Source organism: Giraffa tippelskirchi, chromosome 1 (assembly GCF_054371585.1).
Source record: "Giraffa tippelskirchi isolate mGirTip1 chromosome 1, T2T-mGirTip1v1.2.pri, whole genome shotgun sequence".
NCBI classification, from domain to species: domain Eukaryota; kingdom Metazoa; phylum Chordata; class Mammalia; order Artiodactyla; family Giraffidae; genus Giraffa; species Giraffa tippelskirchi.
Window position 1 is genome coordinate 122548390 of NC_137275.1, and position 23335 is coordinate 122571724.

The 23335-nt window shown below is 37.3% G+C and overlaps 1 protein-coding gene across 39 annotated transcripts in view; it reads right to left on the bottom strand.

The window, feature by feature from the left end:
* NEK1 (NIMA related kinase 1) overlaps positions 1–23335 on the bottom strand; it is a 123939-nt gene that overhangs the window by 66441 nt on the left and 34163 nt on the right. For 17 of the 39 annotated variants that reach the window (XR_014055139.1, XR_014055137.1, XR_014055140.1 and 14 more), the window contains exons 12-16: positions 19007–19066; positions 18865–18912; positions 18623–18697; positions 13014–13177; positions 2864–2966 (exon numbers count right to left, since the gene is read on the bottom strand). Coding sequence is in view for 22 of the 39 variants with exons in the window: in XM_081495203.1 (XP_081351329.1) it covers positions 2864–2966; positions 13014–13177; positions 18623–18697; positions 18865–18912; positions 19007–19066 (450 nt within the window). In the remaining 17 variants the exon portion in view is untranslated. Of the gene's footprint in view, positions 1–2863; positions 2967–13013; positions 13178–18622; positions 18698–18864; positions 18913–19003; positions 19067–19301; positions 19362–23335 lie in introns of all 39 variants that reach the window. The other 22 variants (XR_014055147.1, XR_014055134.1, XR_014055136.1 and 19 more) reach the window with 5 other exon arrangements.

Here is a 23335-nt window from a genome sequence, read left to right on the forward strand (position 1 = left end):
CCAAGACTTCACCTGCAGTTGATAACACAGATCGGATGTGCCCTCCTACCTTCAACAAGGAAAGACTGGACAAAGTATATGAAACGATGATTTTCAAACATGGGCAAACAGGAAACACAAGACAGTGATCTTTGTGAGAGGAGAACAAGTGAGTTAAGCTCAGTCACTGCCCATTTCCAGGCTGCAGCACAGGTAGAGGGGGTCCCTGAGCCAAGGAAAGGGCAGTTAGAGTGTGGGAGGTGGAGGAGCACTAACATCTGCAGGAAGAGAGTGCTGGAAGCTGCAGAGGTTTCCTCTGAGTCTCCTGCTGAGTGACAATTAGCCTGACCTCACCAAATCTTGGGTCAGGAAGATCTCCTGGAGAAGGAATAGGCTATCCACTCCAGTGTTCCTGGGCTTCCCTGGTGGCTCAGACAGATGGTAAAGAACTGGCCTGCAATGCAGGAGACCTGGGTTTGACCCCTAGGTTGGGAAGATCCCCTGGAGGACGGCATAGCAACTCACTCCAGTATTCTTGTCTGGAGAATCCCCATGGACAGGGGAGCCTGGCGGGCTACAGTCCATGGGGTAGCAAAGAGTCGGACACGAATGAGCGACTGAGCAAGACACCAATTCCTCAGGCTCACTGAGGGCTGGGAACACACCACACTTCCAACAGCCAGACTGGAAAGGCCTCCAAGTCAACAGAGCATTGGAGGACACCAACACAGTATCACAGCACAAGGGCAATGCCTCAGTGGTGCAGCCAAGGGAGTCCTAAATCAAAGACTGTGCTCCACCTACCCAGCAAAGCTTAGAGGCAAGCCCTGAAAGACTCAAACTATCTTTAACTAACAACACTGCATCCCAGAGTAAAGTCTCCACATAGTTAAATACAAAAAAATCCAAGATAAAATACACAGTGCCTGGCATCCAACCACAAATTATCAGGTGGGTAAAGAAGCAGGAAAAGATGACCAAAATGAGGAGAAAAATAGCCAGCAGACTCAGAAATGACAAAGAGAGCAGAATTAGTAGACAAGGTGATTAAGAAGGATATAATAATTACATTCCACATGTTCAAGAAAGGAGAGAAAAGCGTCTAAGTATTATAAAGACAGACATGGAAAGCATAAAAATGACCCAAATAAACTTTAAGAGAAAAAAAAAAGTATCTTAAATGAAAAATACACGTCTGGATGGGATTAAAAAGAGAGCAGATTGCAAAAAGCAAACAAAAAGACTAGTGAACTTGAAGATTCAGCAACAGAAGCTACCCAAAATGAAACATAGGAAAAGGACCAGAAAGAGATGAGCTGACCTATAGGCGCTGAACACCCAGAGGAAAAAGGAGAGAAGAACAAAAAAAATTTTTGAAGAAATAATGGCTGAATTTTTCCAAATCTGATAAATATTATAAACCTACAAATCCAAGGAGCTCAATGAACCCCCAACAAAATAAACATGAAGAAAAATGTACCAAGCTGTATCATAATCAATTCACTTTCAGTGATAAAGAGAAAATGTTAAAAGCCATTAGAGGAAAAGACACATCAAACACAGAGGAAAATGTAATGTCAGCAGACTTCTGGTCAGAACAGGAATGCCAGGATGTAAGTGGAGAAACATTTTAAAGAACGGACAGAGAGAGAACTCTCAACCTATAATACTATTTCCAGAAAAAATATTTTTCAAAAAAGAAGGCAAAATGTTTTTTCAGATGTACAAATGCTAAGCAAATTCACCAGTAGACCACTACTACAAATGAACATTTAAGTGTGAAGACAAAATAAGTACATTTCCAACAAATCTTGGACAATTTCTCTCTGAAAGGTTCCAAGAGTCGTCTCTATCATGAAGACGATAAACTCAGGGGAGGGCAGTAAATGTAAGGAACAGTTCTGAGGTGAGAAATGTGTAAATCTTGCTAAGTCTAATAACCATTTGAAAATATTTCTAATTAATATCTGTAACCAAAATTCCAGATGCTGTTAACATGGGAGAAATGGGGCAAGGGAAAATAAAGCAGGTTCTCTTCTGTCCACACAAAGGATACAAATACAGATTAATTCCAGATACTAGAAAAACAAGCTGATGGGTGTTAAAAATATAAAGGGTAATCACTAAAAAATTTACTGTTTTGCAATAATATTATTTCAAAGAAAAAATATCCTAAATTGGAATAATTATATTAACTCGTAATGATGTTACTTACGAACTTATAGTAGATGTAAGTATAAAAAAACATATAACTATACAATTGACCTATTTCCTACATAAGCATGCTGCTTCACGGGGTGCTGAGTTGACAGAAACAATCACCACTTGTTCTGTGGACAAAAGGTGAAAAGGCATTGCGTCCCTCTGCATGTCAAAACCAACATCTACTAAAATGGTCATCTAAAAACTGTTAGTATTTTCTTGAATACATGACTTATTCAGTTACCTGACTGGATAATTAGAGGCTTTAAAATACATTTGGTTCTAATTTGCTTTTGAGTAAATGCATAGTTACATGTGTATTTATCCAAATGTTTACTTCTCATTTTCTTTGATAGTTCTTTGCTTAAGTATTATTTAAAACAAAAAGCATTTAGGGCCAAAAAAAGCAATGTAAGAACTTATTTAACATACATATCTGGGTTGCTATACCTACTCTGACTCTTTTAAAAGGAAGAATGCAACTATGAACTTTCAATTAACTAAGGCAACAACAGAATTTCACACTTGGCATAAAAGAAATAGCACAAAGAGAGGTTTAATACTCTGCAAATGTTCAGAGGTAGTGTTTGTAAAGGATGGTGACTCCTGTCATTTATACCTACCTTGTTTCAGACCTTCACTCTGAATACTATGTTCAAAAATCTCAAAAACAAAATCCTACCATATGCCCCTCGGCCCGAGCTTTGTTCTGCTTTGCTTCCCGTCTTCGCTGTAGAAACTCTTCTACTTGTTTTGCTCTTTCCATAGCTGGCTGCCCCTTCTGCCTGAGGAATTTGGACAAACAGCAAAACTAAAAATTCTGAACATCAAATATTACAAAAAGTTAAAAATTACACGGAAATATTTTCTTTAGAGATATCTGCAAAATATGAAGGCTGATATGAAATCAAGTCTTCCTATTTAATGAATCAATAGCTATACACATATCAGAATCAACTACCTAAATCAGTCACTATTATTTTAAATAGGTGCAAAATCTACTCTACTACACCAAATCGTAACAAGTTTTCTTTTGTGTTCATTTACTCTATGCTACTTATAGACACATAAAATTATTTCAGACCATACTTATAGAAGACTCTCCATAGTTTCCAAGTAGTTTTTTGCATCAGGTGGCCAAAGCATTGGAGTTTCAGCTTCAGCATCAGTCCTTCCAATGAATACCCAGGACTGATCTCCTTTAGGATGGACTGGAGTTTCAGTTTAGGAAGGTAAAAATTCGGGAGATGTATGATGGTGAGAGTTGCACAACAACATGAAAGTACTTAGTGACACAGAACTGTACCGTTAAATATGGTTAAAACAGTATGTTTTATGGGGCTTCCCTGATGCCTCAGTGGTAAAGAATATGCCTGCAATGCAGGAGACACAGGAGATGCGTTTGATCCCTGGGTCAGGAAGATCCCCGAGAGAAGGAAATAACAACTCACTCCAGTATTCTTGCCTGGAAAATCTCATGGACAGAGGAGTCTGGTAGGTTATAGTCCCCGGGGTCACAAGAGTCAGAGACAACTGAGCATGCACACATGCATATGGAACTTTGTTCTGTATTTTCCAAGTCTCCTGTAAATGTGTTGTACTTTCATAATTTAAAACAAAGTCATTAACATTTTGAACACCTAATATTTATTATGCCTATTACCGTGTGCTAAGCAAGAATACAAAAATAAATAAAACCAACTCCCCGTAAACAGAGAACTCACTGCATAGTATCAACTGCAGTAATTTGTAAGTCAGGAAGAAAGATCAGGAAGTTATTGGCTGTGAATCTTGGATATTGGCTATGAAAGCGTACCAACTTCCTATAGTGTGGGACCATATGTTGAGGACCATAATTATGTTCAGAAAAATACATGAAATAATGCCTTCTCTCTTCCAATAAACATTTCTGATTTTTGTACCCCAAACAGTCATTTCTTTTATATGTTAACAATTACAGTTGACCATTGAACACCACAAGTTTGAACCACGTGGGTCCACTTATTGTGGGTATTTTGCAAGAGTAAATACTACGGGACTACATGTAGCATCCTGTAGTTGGATGGTAATCACCGACTCAATGCACATGAGTTTGAGCAAACTCTGGAGATGGTGAAGGCCCAGGAAGCCTGGCATGATGCAGTCCATGCGGTTGCAAAGAGTCCAACACGACTGAGCAACTAAACATGTCCATAGTTGGTTGAATCCACAGATGCAGGGGAACCTCAGAATGGAGGGATGACTGTAAGTATAAGAAGATTAACTCCTGTATTGCTCAAGGGTCAACTGTACTGAGATATATAAAAATTAGAAATGTGAAATTAAGCTGTAAAAATTTTAAATTTGATTCACCATAAAGCTATGGACGATAATGGCCTGAGATTCACTTAACTTATGTAGTGCTTAAAAGAGATTCTTGTGAAATTTCGCCACCAGAATCTTCTAGGATTAGATCATCTCTATACCTGGTTAAGAGCTTTTCTTGGTTACTAATACTGCATTCTGAAACTTGAGCAAATTCTCTGATGAACTCTAGGAGATTTTTGGTAGTGTCTTTAGGACATTCTGTGTATAGTACCATATCATCCATAAACAGTGACAGCTTTAGTTCTTCTCTTCCAATTTGGATTCTTTTTATTTTTCTTCTCTGATTGCTATGGCTAGGAAAATGGCCTTCATATATATGGGTAAGGCTGTATTGTGGTCTGCTACAGCCCCATTTATATAAGACTGGGCCTAAAGAGGGCAGATAAACTTTCAAAGAGTATGACAAACAGACATGTCACCTGAAACTGTGTCTACTGATAAGGCTCTTCTGAGGAGTCCTGGATGCTTACACCACTGCATACAATTAGACAGAATCTCTGCTTTGTATCCTGACTGAACTGACTTCATCTTTTAACCTTTACAGAAGTAAGACATCGGTAACATTTTTATGTTTGATTTTCCATCCTAAGATAGTATGTCCAATGTCTGTCACTGTGGGCCTTCAACTGACATATGATAATTTATATTTGCTGACTGACCTGATTCACTGAATCAAATAATTCAAATACTTTAGCAGAAACAAATTATTTTCATAAGAACATGACCACACACATAACAGCTTTGATTAAAAGAATGTTCACACCATTTATGTATATATAGAACTATCTATTTACTTCTGTAATCTATTTAAGTTCTGCTTTATTGAATGGCTTTTCCTAAACTAGTTTAAATGATCAGTTATACATAAGCCATTGCTTTCAATCACAAATTTAAAACTTGTAGTGAGTTTTGCTTACTATTCTTTCTTTTCTCTTCTCATTTATTTATCATTGAGTATCAACTATTACCAATAATATATCTGTCTCTGAAGATATAAAATGTATAAAACAGAATTCCAGGAAGGCAGGGTTAGTCCAACATATAAAAATCTATCAAAGCAATTTTGTTGTTTTCAGTCACACAGTCATGTCCAACTCTTTGCAATCCCATGGACTACAGCAGGCCAGGCTTCCCTGTCCTTCACCAACTCCCAGAGCTTGCCCAAACTCATGTCCATCGAGTTGGTGATGCCATCCAACCATCTCATCCTCTGTCGTCCCCTTCTCCTCCTGCCTTCAATCTTTGCCAGCATCAGGGTCTTTTCTAATGAGTCGGTTCTTCATATCAGCTGGCCAAAGTACTGGAGCTTCAGCTTCAGCATCAGTCCTTCCAATGAATATTCAGGACTGACTTCCTTTAGGATTGACTGGTTTGATCTCCATGCAGTTCAAAGGACTGTCAAGAGTCTTCTCCAGCACCACAGTTCAAAAGCATCAATTCGTCAGTGCTCGGCCTTCTTAACACTCCAAATCTCACATCCATATATGACTACTGGAAAAACCATAGTTTTGACTAGATGGACCTTTGTCAGAAAAGTAATGTCTCTGATTTCTAATACGCTGTCTAGGTTGGTCATAGCTTTTTTTCTAAGGAGCATGCATCTTTTAATTTCATGGCTGCAGTCACCATCTGCAGTGATTTTGGAGCCCAGGAAAATTGTTTCCACTGTTTCCCTGTCTATTTGCAATGAAGTGATGGGACCGGATATCATGATCTTAGTTTTCTGAATGCTGAGTTTTAAGTCAGCATTTTCATTCTCCTCTTTCACCTTCATCAAGAGGCTCTTTAGTTCCTCTTCACTTTCTGCCATAAGGGTGGTGTCATCTGCATATTTGAGGTTATTGATATTCCTCCCAGCTATCTTGATCCTAGCCTGTGCTTCAACCAGCCCATCATTTTACATGATGTACTCTGCATATATGTTAAATAAGCAGGGTGACAATATACAGCCTTGATGTATTCCTTTTCCAATTTTGAACCAGTCCGTTGTTCCACGTCTGGTTCTAAATGCTGCTTCTTGACCTGCACACAGGTTCTCAGAAGGCAGGTAAGATGGTCTGGTATTCCCATCTCTTGAAGAATTCTCCATAGTTTGTTGTGATCCACACAGTCAAAGGCTTTGGCATAGTCAATGAAGCAGAAGTAGATGTTTTTCTGGAATTCTCTTGCTTTTATTATGATCCAATGGATGTTGGCAATTTGATCTCTGGTTCCTCTGCCTTTTCTAAATCCAGCTTGAACATCTGGAATTTCTTGATTCAAGCCTTGCTTGGAGAATTTTCAGCATTACCTTGCTAGTATGTAAAATGAGTGCAATTCTGTAGTAGTTTGAATATTCTTTGGTATTGCCTTTCTTTGGGATTGGAATGAAAACTGACCTTTTCCAGTCCTGGAGCCACTGCTGAGTTTTCCAGATTTGCTGGCATACTGAGTGAATCACTTTCACAGCATCATCTTTCAGGATCTGAAATAGCTCAACTGGAGTTCCATCACCTCCACTAGCTTTGTTTGTAGTGATGCTTCCTAAGGCCCACTTGACTTCACATTCCAGGATATCTGGCTCTAGGTGAGTGATCACACCATTGTGATTATCTGGGTCATGAAGATCTTTTTTGTACAGTTCTTCTGTGTATTCTTGCCACCTCTTCTTAATATCTTCTGCTTCTGTTAGGTCCATACCGTTTCTGTACTTTATTGTGCCCATCTTTGCATGAAATGTTCCCTTGGTATCTCCAATTTTCTTGAAGAGATCTCCAGTCTTTCCCATTCTATTGCTTTCCTCTATTTCTTTGCATTGATCACTGAGGAAGGCTTTCTTATCTCTCCTTTCTATTCTTTGGAACTCTACATCCAGATGGATATATCTTTCCTCTTCTCCTTTGCCTTTCACTTCTCTTTTTCTCAGCTATATGTAAGCCTCCTCAGACAACCATTTTGCCTTTTTGCATTTCTTTCTCGTGGGTATGGTTTCGATCACTGCCTCATGTACAGTGTTATGAATCGCCACCCACAGTTCTTCAAGCACTCTATCAGATTTAATCCCTTGAATCAATTTGTCACTTCCACTGTATAACTGTAACGGATCAGATTTAGGTCATACCTGAATGGCCTAGTGGTTTTCCCTACGTTCTTCAATTTAAGCTTGAATTTTGCAATAAGGAGTTCATGATCTGAGCCACAGTCAGTTCATGGTCTTGTTTTTGCTGAATGTATAGTAACATACCTTATTAACAGAAGACAAAACTAGTTTATAATTGATTCTATGATTCCTTATAATATTTAGAAATCTATACTGTCTTCATTTTTCACATGCATTTCCATTTACTACTTAATATATACCAAAAAGAAGAATTCATACTCATATTCTTATCCCCCACTGATGTAGTAAAACAGTACTGAACTGTGAACACAAATTATATATGTGTACAAGGTTCTAAGGGATAGAGGAAAAAATCAATGAGCTTCTTTACAGTCATTCTCTTCATTAAACATTAGGAATTTACACATGCATATTCTATTTTAGACAAATTAAACAGACAATATCTCTTGAGTTCCAAAATTATACCACTTAAAATTAGTAGAACACTAATCTAGATTAATAGTAAGGGAATGATTAAATATAAATATTGTATAAGCCACAAATACATAGTAAGAAATTAGGAATTTGGAAAGTGAAATACAGACATTAAAACAGGCTAAAAAGAAATAAACTCCTTTTTATCCTGACAAAAAAAGGAGTAACTTATTTTCCATCTTATTACAAATGCTTGCATAAGTGGATCTGGGTAAGGTACCTCATACCCATTGACTAAAAACCTTTATTGATAAAGTAAATTTAAAAATTTTGAAGGATGATTAAAAATTATTTCAAGAGGTGAAAACATGAAAATAGGCAGCAATCTAGGTAACAGAAATAATCTGAGTAATGAAAAATGAGTCAATATGGTATAGAAGAGTTGGGGTGGTACAGGGTTAATGAATTGAAAAAAAGGATGCTGAGGGTGTATTCATTAAGCTTCCTCTTCTGTTTAAGTGCCATAATGTCTATCGGAGGAAGCAGAATTGTTGTCAGCTTTACTCAAATAAAGCAACACAAAGAAAAGGACTTGGGAAAGTAAAAGCTCAGTAAAGTACAAATGTTAGGCAGTCAAAATAAAAAAACAAAGCAAGCACTCAAAGGTTTCAGAAGATGGTCTCACATGATTGAGGTTCTTCTAATTGTAAAAGCTAATTGAACCTAAGTTCACCAGTTTTAACAAAAATACTCTGGTGGGAGAAGCTGACAAGGGTAAAGGGACAGCATATCGGAAACTTCTGCACCACCTCAGTTTTGCTGTGAAACTAAGATTGCTGCAAAAATTAAAGTCTAAAGCTAATGGAGGAGGTGTGTTATTAAGACAAGGATATCAGCAAAGTTGGACTAGCCAAAGTTACTGATAAAAAGGGAAGAAGAAAAATAATTAACACAATAAAGAAGGAAGAAGCAAATATAGGCTCTCAAAAATATGAGAAAGATAATATGAATGAGTCTTAGAGGACTGCAGATTTCAGTTTGCTGATTCTTTGGTCAGGGAAAAGAACTGACCAGGTATGCCAATGACATACAAATTATAAAAATGGAAGTTATGACAGTGTGGAGAAAATGCTCTGTAATGTCAATGACACAACAAAGCTCAAGCCAAAAGAATCATGATATTCAAACTGGAGGAGACATACACTTCAGTCTTCTGGAAATATTATGATTATATCCTGTGAGTATTTTTTCTATGTCCTCCTTAAAAATGAAAACTTTCAAGAGGACGTGCTTCTAAAACGTTTTAAGTTTGGAAACATTAAAATATTAACCAGCATCCTCTGAATATAATTCCTTAAGCAACGACTAATGTACCTAACAACCGTTATTTATATTTCTTCACGTTACATTGTCTACATTGAGACACCCCAGCAACCATATCCTTGCTGTTGTTCAGTCATTCAGTCGCATCCAACTCTTTGTGATCCCATGGACTGCAGCACGCCAGGCTTCCCTGTGCGTCACCATCTCCTGGAGGCTCCTCAAACTCATGTCCATTGAGTCGGTGATGCCATCCAACCATCTCATCCTCTGTCGTCCCCTCTCCTCCTGCCCTCAGTCTTTCCCAGCATCAGGGTCTTTTCCAATGAGTTGGCTCTTTGCATCAGGTGGCCAAATTATTGGAGCTTCAGCATCAGTCCTTCCAAAGAATATTCAGAATTGATTTCCTTTAGGATTGACTGGTTTGATCTCCTTGCAGTCCAAGGAACTCTCAAGGGTCTTCTCCAGCACCACAGTTCAAAAGCATCAATTCTTCATCACTCATCCTTCCTTATGTTCAACTCTTATATCCATACACGACTACTAGAAAAACCATAGCTTTGACTAGATGGACCTTTGTCGGCAAAGTAATGTCTCTGCTTTTTAATATGCTGTCTAGGTTAGTCAAAGCTTTTCTTTCTAAGGGGCAAGCATCTTTTAATTTCATGGCTGCATGAAATTAAAAGATGTATCATACTTAAGTTTATATACTCTACTAGGTATCTAAGTAAAATTTTCACAATGCCTCTAGGCCAACAGAAATACCCAGCAGTTCCATTCAATGACTAGTTAGGTCAAAGCTGCTAACACTATGGTCTGACAGATACAGCTGTGTGTCCCTCAAAACTGAGAAATATCCAAGGCACTGTGATGCTACAGGTTGCCGCAGCACAGTTTGAGAACTACAGTTCCAATCTATAAATCTAAGAAGAAATAAAGGCTGTATCTGACAGAATCTATTCTCTGTGAATTTATACTGCCCTGCAGTGATGACTGTTTCCTTTTAGGATGTTTGCAGGCTCTACTGGTAATCTAGCCTATAATAAACATGGAGAAAACTAGTCTAATTTATAGAATCTGCCTCTTGAAAATTATATGACACTTGATGATCTCCAGTTTTTTACCAATTCTTTCATGTTCTCAGAAAAAATAAAACGAACTTCAATGAGTATACACGAAAGTTCATTCAGTATTTGAGATCATGGATAATCATTAAAGTATCCACTGTTTAGAAATTTTATAACCAACAAAATCAGTAACTGTTTCACCTGTTCACTAGTAGTATCTCAAGAAGGTGAGAAGTCCTTACAACAGTGTTCGAGGAGCTGAACTCTACATGGAGACACATTTAGTGTAAATTCTACCACCACTGCTTACTAGTGGCCTGACCATGCACAAGTTTTAAATCTCTGCAGGTCCTAGTTTCTTCATTTTGATTAAAAGAGTAATACCTAATTAAAAGGGATGCTGTGATGAATAAATATAACTTGATTTATAGTAAGTGTTCAATAAATAATATCTATCATCTATAAAAACAGGTTCAAAGCAATATAAGAAAATGTATACCATGTCTCTGAGTAATGCTAAGCCCACCGAAGTTGGCAGAAAGGAAATGAAAGAGGATCTCCACAGCCACAAATGGTTTAAAAGCTGAAAATTAAAATAATGTAACTCAAACAAAGACTGAATGGAAGCTGTGTTCCAGCGGCAGAAGTAACTGAGATACACAGCCATTGAAGACAATTTGAAACTCAACTGTAAATATTTCAAGGGTATATGGGAGCTTGATGCAAATGGAACAATCCAGTCCCTCACTTGCCACTCCAACTGTGAAGAATCAAGAAACATGCTACAAGATGAATAGTCTGAAGAAGCATAACACAACTTTCCCTATTTTCTTTTACACTATACACATTTATTTTAGGAGATTTGATTAAAATTAAAACAAAGCCATACAAATTATATACTAGAAATACCAATAATATCCCAGGATAAAAATCTCACACAAAATCTTCATTACTATTTCATAAAAAATATGCACATGTGTAAGTCTGAAGTATTTACAACTAGCTTAATACTTCAGCCTATGGTACATAATTCATAATATAAATTTATATGAACCTCAGTTATTTACCTCTGCTCAATTACCTTTTAATAATCTTTTATAACTGGGAGAACCATAAAGATTTTTATCACAAAAAAATTCTCTGTAAAAATGACAAATTAAATTTTCATAAAATGGTATCTGTTCTTCCTTTACCAGAATAGTTTTATAGAAGAAAATCTAAAAAATTGAATATGCATACTTTTTAAAAAAGGAACTATACAAATTAAACCTTAAGTGCCACCAGATTAAATTAATTTTACAGAGAAAAAGGAAAAACCTAGTGAAAAGGATCACAGTGAGTCATCAATCAGAGATGAACATGAAGAGAAAACAACAATGAGAAAAGTGGGGTTCTAAGTGATGAGGAAAAGGAAGACCTAAAACATGCTTTGGAGTTCTGCCTAGAGTGCAATTCCATTTTAAATATATTCTGATTTATTTAAAGCACACAGATAAAGTTATTACAACCATATGCTGGTTCAAAAGTTATCACATGTTCCTTTAAATAGTATGTTCAGCCTATAACATAAATAAGCTATAACATATATAAGCCATAAATTAGGCCTAAGTGAAGAGCTACATGTTTGTCGCATGTAATCAAAGGCCAAATTTGCACAGAAGAAAATGACTGTATTCAGAGGGCAAAAAACAGTCTATGTATAATGGAGAAAACAGCCAGGAAGTGGTGTTATTCGGCTGTACATGACAAAAGACAAAATTATACCAAAGGGTGAATTTATGGATCATCACACCCCAATTAAAAGACGCTTACTCCTTGGAAGGAAGGTTATGGCCAACCTAGATAGCATATTTAAAAGCAGAGACATTACTTTGCCAACAAAAGTCCGTCTAGTCAAGGCTATGGTTTTTCCAGTGGTCATGTATGGATGTGAGAGTTGGATGGTGAAGAAAGCTGAGCGCCACAGAATTGATGCTTTTGAACTGTTGTGTTGGAGAAAACTCTTGAGAGTCCCTTGGACTGCAAGGAGATCCAATCAATCCATTCTAAAGGAGATCAATCCTGGGCGTTCATTGGAAGGACTGATGTTGAAGCTGAAACTCCAATACTTTGGCCACCTCATGTGAAGAGTTGACTCATTGGAAAAGACCCGAATGCTGGGTAGGATTGGGGGCAGGAGGAGAAGGGGACGACAGAGGATGAGATGGTTGGATGGCAACACTGACTCAATGGACATGGGTTTGGGTAGACTCCGGGAGTTGGTGATGGACAGAGAGGCCTGGCGTGCTGCAATTCATGGTGTCGCAAAGAGTTGGACATGACTGAGCGACTGAACTGAACTGAACACACCCCAACACATTGATACTGTCTTTGTTTAGACACCACCTTTAAACCCTTTCAAGTTTTCTAATAGCATCAGCATCAGACGGGTGGTGGTGATCTGCAGCCCTTTGGGAAATCCTAGATGTACTCCAGGTGGGATTCCTCTATCAATAAATACACACAATGACTTCCACTACTCCCTCTAAAGCAAAGCACAAGTGACTTCTGCAGAACAGCCATACCTTTCTGGAAGCCTCCGGCCATGTATTTCTCCTTTCCATTTTGCTTCTTTATCTTCTGCTCTTTGTTGCTGCATTTGATCAAAAATAGCGTGATAATGTTCGTACTGTCCTCGAGAGGAAAAAGATGATGGAGCCATGGCTCCTCCACTGCCCAAAAAGGGAGCCTAGGAATCAAACAAAAAGCTCTCACATGCTTATCTCACAAGACGTCAAAGGTCTGTACTACCTTCAAAAGAAAAAAGTGAACCTCAACACTTGCCTCTTACAAAGCAATTATCTAATTTAACATACTAATAAACACAGAGCCTAGAGCAAAATGTTTTCCTATTATAACCATTAACAATCAAAAGTAGTATACCTTGTTACTAACAATAAAGCATAATTCAATATAACAAAAGCATAAAATATCACTAAACTTATGTAACTGTGGAAAAAAAAAACTGGTCTTAACAAGTTTTGCAACAAATTTCTTATATATTTTATGTGATTCCATCTTATTAAGCTTAAATATGTACAGTTTATATGTAAACCAGAGCCTGCTTTTGTAACACTCAAAATTATACCTAACAGAACATACAGCAATTAACATACCCCAAATCCAATTTAACAAGCAATGAGGATATAAACACCACTGGAATACACTCTAAGTGTAATTAAAAGAAGCAAAACAACATCCATCCTTAAGCAGTTTAGGAACAACCTGGGAAACAAAGTATAAAGCTAGAAAAACATTTCATTTCCAAATGAATGGCAACAGACCCTAGCCACAGTAGTTAAGTACTGAGCAAATCTACAAAACAGAAGAAAAGAGAAACAAAAATACCTAAAAAAAGCCACTGGAGAAATACACTCAACCCAGCCTTTAACACAAGGTAACACAGATAGATTAAGTGATTAATATGATCCATGGTATTAAAGTAAAAAAAAAAAAGAGCACCAGAAGGTATATGTTTAGCTGTTGGCAGTAGGGAGAGAAAGGATGTATGAAGACAAAGGTAACTAAGAGGAAGGCAAACAGGGAGTATTACACTTGGTCAGAAAGGTCATTACAGGTAACTGACCAACCAGGATGTGTGAGTTCACATAATCAGTAACAGAAAGCACAGATACGCTTTCTAGCAGGAGAAGTGCACTAAGACCATTTTTAAAAAGGTAAGTCAAATTACACATGATAAACAAGCATAAGAGAGAGAACAAGGCAGAGAAACAGAGTGGAAGGCTGCTGCTCTGACACCAAGCCAAGCAGCCTGTGAGTAAAGAAAGGCAATCAGAGAAAAAGCCAGCAGTACAGGGAACTGGTTCTCTGCCGGGGTAACACAGGATGAGGGCGAAAGTGTAGGATGCAGCCGCAGAGACACATGCACTCAAGGACATGGAAAACTCACAGAAAACAGGTCAGAAAGATGAGAGCTGAGTAAGTGCGCAATGATACAGAGGCTCAGGGTGCAAGAACTACAGGGTGAAGAGGAAATTACGACTCTCAAAGGTGAGCCCGACAGCACCGAAAGGAAGACAAAGTGATGTGACTCAAGTGGAGGGGATGTGCTCAAACGCAGATGAGAGCAGAAGCCAGAACACTGACAGGAGAGAGAGAAGAGCTCTCAGGTGACGATATCCTAACGGGGAAGTCGGGCTAAGAAAAATACAAGCACCAAACAAAAGACATCTCAGTACCCAATGAGATAAAATTTGTGTTAACATCTGGACAAAAGAAGTTACATACAATATTATAAGCCTAGATTTTAAAAAATCAGCTCAAGATAAATACAGATAACTGATTTGAGAAGCTTGAAAAGCAAGAAATGATGGTTGTTAGGAAAAAGGAAGATACTTAATTAGGCAGGAAACTCCATCAAGGTGATCTTCATACACATTTTCAAACCTGCATCTCAAGGCAAGATTCCCAGAATCAGAATTTTGCTAAGTGGTAGTCACAGGGACTTCCCCGGCGGAGCAGTGGTTAAGACCCTGTGCAGAGGGCACAGGTTTGATCCCTGGTTGGGGAACAAAGATCCTGTATGCCCCAAGGTGCAGTCAAAATATAATAAAAATTATTTTTAAAATGTGCCAGCAGCTCTTGTGTCTGCTGAGGGGCTTTAAAAAAAAATTATTATCAAAAAAAGAAAAAAACAGGTGGTCACAGCTCCTATAAGACTGGTTGCTCCTTGAGTTTAGTGTCTGGCACTAATATCACCCTAACTTTGAGGTTCAAGGTTTCTGTTCAGCAAACATAATGTATATACACATATCTCTGAGGCTATCTGCCTAGGTAAAGCATCTGCCTACAATATGGGAGACCTGGGTTCAATCCCTGGGTCGGAAAGATCCCCTGGAGAAGGAAATGGCAACCCATTCCAGTACTCTTGTCTGGAAAGTCCCATGGATGGAGGAGCCTCGTAGGCTACAGTCCATGGGGTCGCAAAGAGTCAGACACGACTGAGCGACTTCACTTCTGAAGATATCTATACTCAAAATAATGCTGAAAACACTGTACTGGAATACTGAAACAACGGAATCTTTTAAACATCACTTTAGTTACCAATTACAAGCACGGACTGATGTAACAAACACAGACACCCATGAACCTCTACCACAAATGAAAGCATATTCATCACCCAGAAAAGTTCCCTCATGTTTCTCTGCTTGGATCCAAGGCCCCTCATTCCAGCAAACACTGATCTCTCTGTCACAGAGACTGGGTTTGCCTTTTCCTACGATTTCATATAAATGGAATCACACAATATGCGTTCTTATGCCTGGCTTCTTTCACTCAGTACATTTTTGACTGACCCATGTCAATGCATGTATTAACAGGCTATTCCTTCTCATTGCTGGGTAGTATTCCAACATTGTGTCAAACAACAGTGTCTCTTATGTGTCATGGTTATCTATGTAATCAAACTATACATAGAATATTTCATAATTTTTCTAAGAACACGGATTCATAAAAGATAAAGAATGGATAAAGCACTGCAAATCAACTGCAATTTAAAAAAAGAGAAAAAAATACCTACCAGAAGAACCAAAGGAAAAAAATGGATAAAGCAAGTAAGTCCCAGATTTTGCAGACACTAAGTAATAAAAAACAGTTGGCTATTTATACTGTACAAAATGTCTTAATATTTAGAGGTATATAATAATAGTATGAATTCTGAAATATTTCCCTTCATGTTTATTTTTGTTTTATCTTTATTTTGGGGGTTCTCCTTAATTTAATTCAAATTTTACTGAGCTTTTAGGTTCTTATCAATAGTACAGAAATCAAACAGCCTAAGAAGTTAACTATTACAAACCTCATGGGGAATAAGTACAGAAGCTAACACTGAATTTGCTTTATGTCATGGAAAACAGTCTTACTAATCCTCATAGAAATCAGTATAGAAGTTTACGAAGCAAAGCAGAAACTTAATAAGCACAAAATATCTAACACTAACTATTATCAAACATTGATAAAACTGGACTTTAGGATTAAATACGGCTTTAAACATCATAGGAAAAAAGATGCTTTCTTGCATAAAGAAGACATATGCAAAGGGAGAAGAAAAACAAGACCAAATTCTAAACACTAATCGTGAACTTGATATAAAATACTTGACCAGATCTCAGGGCCTGTACTCTGGTAAGTTTTTATTCTCCGATCATAGAAGATATGGGTTAGTTATTTCAGAATGGGCCAAATTCTGACTTATTTCCTTACCATTCAGACGGTAGTAAGTTCAACTTCATACTACAGTGGATAGTACAGTAAAAAATGTGTGTGTGTTAGTCGCTTAGTCATGTCCGACTTTTTGCCACCCCATGCACTGTAGCCCGCCAGGCTCCTCTGTCCATGGAGTTCTCCAGGCAAAAATACTGGAGTGGGTTGCCATTCCCTTCTCCAGGGGATCTTCCTGACCCAGGGATAGAACCTGAATCTCCTGCATTGCAGTCAGATTCTCAGATGAGAATTGTAGCCCTGGCTGACACCTTGGTTTCTGCCTGGTAAGATACTGAGCAAGGATACACTATTCCTGCCCACACTCCTGAGACAACTTAAGGCACATGGGTGTGCCTTAAGCCATGGAGTTTGTGGTCATTTATGGCACAGCAGTAAAAAGTGAATGTATACGATTATTATATAGTATCATCTGAGCCACCAGGGAAGCCCATGTCTACATAAAACAGAAAAACTTTTATTCAAATCATAAATTTTAGGCAAAAAGAAACAAGAATGGTAATCAATTCTACTTAATAAATATCTACTTGGTGCCTAAACACCAAATTTATTGAGATGGGTCCCAGAAGTCACAGTTTAAAGACCTTAAGTAATAGTTGATTGGATTATGTGAATTAAAAATTACAATACAGAGGAATAATAGTATATTATTTTTTACTGCTGTGCCATAAATGACCACAAACTCCACGGCTTAAGGCACACCCATGTGCCTTAAGTTGTCTCAGGAGTGTGGGCATGGATAGCAGGTCCCTGCTCGGGGTCTTACCAGGCAGACACCAAGGTGTCAGCCAGGGCTGCAATTCTCATCTGAGGCTCAGGAACCTCTTCTGGGCTCACTAGTTCCTGGCAGAATTTATTTCCTTGTGCTGTCACGGCTAAGTTTACCACGTTCTTGCTGGCTGTTGGTCAGAGAGCCGGCAGACGATCTCCCAGAGAACCCCTAAACTTCCTTGCCATGTGAACAAGGGCTTTTTTCCGGGCCGGCGGAAGCTGTCCCCCTGACCTTCTAACCTTCCAGCCTGCCATGAGGGAGTCTTATAATAAAGCAGTGACAGGACCACAGGAGTGAATATCGCATCAGAAATGCCAAAGGACACAGCCTGACCAAGGCGGCTGCTGCACTCCAAATTCACAGTCTCCCCCCCACTCCAGTGGAGGGGAGAGCATTAGGTGTAACACCTGGAGTCAAGAATTTGTGGACCACCTTAGAATTCAGCCTACCACAGATTTGGAAAGGATGCTGTGAGTGCAAGAGAGGAAAGGCAAGATTCAGACTGGCAGAACAAAGAAGGGAAAAGGAAGTTAATAGGTGAGCCCTTGAGAGTCAAGCTCTGGGCACTGCTCTTGAAATTTTGCTTTTTTTTTTAAAGAAGAAATTAAGGCTCAGAAAAGTGAAGTAACTTGCCCAAGGTTATATAGTCTGGATCTGCCCAAAGAAAATGTCTGAACTAACCTATCTAGGTCCATGGCTAGCTGGGTCACTGGTCATCTAAGTAAATGTTGGGAGTGGGGAGTGGGAGTGGGGAGGGAGGGCGGGAAGGGGCCATCAGGTGAAGATAAGTGTGGGGACGAAGCTGCAGCAGCAGTGTGCGGTGGGCAGACGGCAGTCCGGTCCTCAGCTCTGTGTGACTAGAGCACACAGCCAGGTGTGTGAGTCTAAAAAGATGGTGTAGGAATGGTGAATGACAGCCTGCTCAGCAAACTTTTTAAGCAATTTTAACTGTCACATATGAATTATCAGTACAAGTTACATAAATACATGCAGGAAAACTAAGAAGTCCTAACAGATGCTGAGGAACTCTAGTAGAAACAAGCCAGGTGTACACATTTCACAGAGCAGGGTGAACTGGAGTTAAAGAGCAGCAATGTACATGCATGGGTACCCAAGACCTACCTTCATTTCACCGCTTCCACCAGCACTCAGCACATTTCTCCAGCCTTGCTCCCTGGCCCTGTTTATTCTCTCCAACTATGAGGGGAAGGAAACAAATAAAACACCATTTCAAGTATTTAATATAAAGTACATGAAATATACTTAGTAATAAAATGGAAACCAGTGTATTCCTTTAAAAAGGGGGGGGGCATGTGTGTGGGGAAGTGGTGGAGCGTGCTGGGGAAAATGGACCATCCTCTCACCCTTTCTTTTTCCTGTCTTTTCACCTGCTCAGCCTTCAGCAGACTAACCTGCAATAAATTTAAAGACAAACTTCTTAGAACTCTTAAAACAATTATCATCTCCAACTTGGCTGGAGAAGAAAAATAACAGCGAAATAACTACCTGATCCTTAGGTTTCTTTTCTTTTTCAGTGAATTCCAATCTTCTTTTTCTTGGTGCTTCCTTAAATTAAAAAAAAAAAAATATCAATAATAAATACTATTTTTTCTAGCTTAATCAGTAAAGTTAGCATACCGATGGTCGATGAATATCCTGGAAGGTTTAAAAACAGAAATAAGTTAGAGGTATTTGTTTGAAAGAAATAAGGAGGAAAGGTTTGGAGGTTTTATAAAATTTGTTTCTTTTTTCGTAATTAGTTTTACAAAGCTGTAAAATAAGCAGACAGATGTCTTTATACCTCAAACAGTTTCCTCCTTTCTCCTCCAGGATTCACTTTCTTCACTGGGGTTTGATGGGCCTGGACAGAAAGTAAAACTACAAATTAGATAAGGATTTTGAGGCATCCATTTGAAAAATTCAAATGTATGGAAATTTAAAATAAGAAAAACGTAAAGCCAATACTGCCATAACTCTCTTTCAAAATACATTATCCTTCAAAAAAAAAACCACTACTTAAGTGTCTGATACACTATTTGTTCAAAAAAGAGAAACATGAGATTTAAAGAAACCATGGAAAAAGGTTCTTCCCCAATCACCCAGTAAAAAGTGTACTCAGATAGAGATGCTAACTGTAAGTTCTCCAATGTTATGAAAACAGAATGTCATCTAGAAAGCCCAACTCTGAAGAAATTTTTCTTAAAAAAGAAAAATGAAATAAGAGTTAACACTTAACTTCTCTCCCCACCTCCAGATATAACCATTGTTAACATTTTTGTAAGTATCCTTTCAGACACAGTTTTATGAACATGAATACACATATAACTATATATACGTGTATATACATACGCACATAGTCTTAGCTTTTTATACGTTTTACATAAATATAATAAACAATGTGTTATGACGGAAAAATGTTTTTCACTATTAACAATGTTCCCTGACATTTCCACATCTTGGTAAACAATTTAACAATGGCGATATTCCAAACCATGGATATAATTAATTTATTCAACTACTCTTGAAGGAAAGACATTGGGTTGGTTCCAACTTCCCCCCATACTGTTAGAAACATCCTTGTAGGTACATTTTATATCATATGCAAGAAAGACTTGCAATTTGTAAATGGAATCATAAAGTAATAATGAAATTTAACTGATGAGAAAAACTGCAACCTCAAGAAGCTGTATCAACTTATACTCCCATCAAGGAATTCATTTTCTCATCACCTCACAAATAGTGAGCATTATCAACGTCTTGAAATTTTAATATCTGGAAAGACTAAGACTACTTACTTCCCAGTATATTAGATAATTACATTTCTTCTTTAATACACTAACTGTTCATCTTATTTTACAGTTGTTCTATTTTGTGGGCTATTTGTATACTATGAAAAATAAAGAGTATTATAGATTTGCAATTTTTTTTTAAAATTTTGTCTTTGAACAGCTGTTTACTGTATCTTAAACTGTACAGAAGTCTGTAATTTATATAGTTAAACCTGACAGTCTTTTTCTTTATGACATTGGCATAAACTATTTTACTGAAGACATTTCAGACCTCATTTGCTTCTGCCACTTCGATAGTTTCATTTTTATATTCAGAAGTTATATATAATCTAACTTAGATTTTAAAATATTAAAGTTAGGTTTTTATTTTTTAGATTTATCTGGAATAAATTTTTGTTCATGGAATGAATTGAGAATCTAATTTTCTTCTCTAGAAAATCCAGTTATCTCATAACCATTTCTTGGCTGATACATCTTTTTCCACAATGGTCTGAGATGCCTCATACTCACATAATAAATTCAAATACACATTAATCACATCATAAATTCCAATTTCTGGAATTCTCTATTCTATGTCATCCATCCATCTTTTTTTTTTTAACTATGATATAAAGCCACCTATAAAAAAGCAGATAAAGGAGATACATAGAGGTTAGCAAAAATAAAGGAAAAACTCAGTAACTACTACCCAGGTCAAGAAACAATATTGCCAACACAAAGAAACCCTCCACATGTCCTTCCACAAGAGAGACAGCCACCATCCCAACTTTACTAACCACTACCTGACTTGTCTCTGTTGCTTTGCCACTTGGATACATGTTCCTAAACAATATAGGTTTTTTTTTTTTTTAATGTTCTGAGTTGTATATAAATGGAATCATACAATATATATTCCTCTGTGTCTTACTTCTGTTGCTCAACACTGTTTTCAGAATAACCCTTGTTATTATGTTTATTTATCTGCATTTGCTTTCTTCATTGATAAACAATATTCCACTGGTGTGGAGTCCTTTCTTGCACAGTTATCCTGCACTTTTCACAGCAGAGCTATTCTATAGTAATTGAGGGAGTGTCTATTTCCTTTTCTAATTATTCACTGTCACACGCTCAACTTCTGTCAGGCCACATCACTGAATTCATTAACAGTGTTCTGCTGGTTCACTAGGATTTTCTAGGTAGGGAATCATATCTGTAAATGTTTATATTTTCTCATCTTTCCCAATATTTATGTTTCTTATTTCTTTCTCTTTTTAATTTCATAGGCTAGGCTTCTGGAATAACATCAAATAATAGCATCATTACAAACATCCTTGTCTTATTCCTAACTTTAATATAAATGCTTCCAACTTTTCATCATTATGTATAATGCCTGATATAGGTTTCTGGTATATATAACTGGGTCAAGTTAAGAATTTTCACCTCTATTTCTTGAATCAAAGAAATTTGAATTTTTTTTTAAAACCACTTTATTGAGATATGATGGACATACAAAAAGCTATACATGGTTAATGTAAACAACCAAATAAGCTTTTTAAAGAGTTAAATTCTACTGAACTTTCAGTATCTACTGAGATAATTTACATATGATTTTTTCTTCTAATCTACTAACAGTGAAATTAACCAGTTTCCTACTGTTGAACCATCTTTCCACTCCTGAAATGTATCCTATTTAGTAAGTTTTGAATTAGTCTTTTGATAAATTGCTTGATTTAACTTAACTTTTTTTAAAAAACATTTTTAAGGATTTCTGCATGTGTGCTCATAAGTATAAATGACCCATGGATTTCTTTCTTTTATATCCTGTGCTAGCTACTCAATTTTGTGATCAAAGTTGAGCCTACTACAAGGACAATTTTTCAAACAATTCAAAGTGTAGTTCTAAATATACCAAAAACAGATTGAAAGTATTTACAGAAAACTCTTAAGTTATGTATCATGCACCAGTTTTAAAATTTTCCAGCTACCTTAGGAAAAAATATATAAAAAGAAACACTGTATAAAAATATTCACCTGTTAGGTTTCAATTCAAAGGAAAGGAAATATTACTTTAAAAATTATTTCAGTGATCATTTACATTATTATTAAAATAACTCAGCATTTGATTAACTCACTAAAGTATCTCCACTAACAATTCCATTTCAGAAGTGGCTGTATTTTGACAAAAGTCAATGTTGTAAGAAATTACTTTCATTTGCCACTTACTGCTTCAATTTCCTAAATTTTGTAAAATGACTATAACGGATAAGCACGGAAACTCTAAAAGTGAATTCAGAATAATACAAAAAAATATGATCCACAATTACATGAAATTAATAAAATTAATCCCAACATATCACTGTTAAGGTATATTATATAGCTCACAACATACAAAAAAGAAGTAGAAAGGGATCAAAAGTTTTCTTTCACTAAAACAAAAAAAGATATTTAAAATTTCTGCTCACTTTACAAAGCAACATGAGAGGGGTGGATGGACTGAGGACTGGGGTTGACATGTACACATTGCTGCTGCTGCTGCGTTGCTTCAGCTGTGTCCGACTCTGTGCGACCCCATAGACGGCAGCCCACCAGGCTCCTCTGTCCCTGGGATTCTCCAGGCAAGAATTCTGGAGTGGGCTGCATTTCCTTCTCCAATGCATGCATGCACACTAAGTTGCTTCAGTCGTGTCCAACTCTGTGTGACCCTATGGACAGCAGCCCACCAGGCTCCTCTGTCAATGGGATTCTCTAGGCAAGAATACTGGAGTGGGTTGCCATGTCCTTCTCCAGCATGTACACACTACTATGTATAAAACAGATAACAGTAAGAACCTACAGTCTAGCACAGGAAACTCTCCTCAATGCTCTGTGGTGATCTAAATGGGAAGGAAATCCAAAAAAGAAGGGACTAGTGCATACAAAAAGCTGATTCACTTTGTTGTATAGCAGAATCTAACACAGCATTGTAAAGCAACTATATTCCAATAAAAATTTACTTAAAAAAAAGAAAGCATGATATATAATTTCAACATAACTTCCTCCTTAGGAAATGCAATTAATTTAATGAATA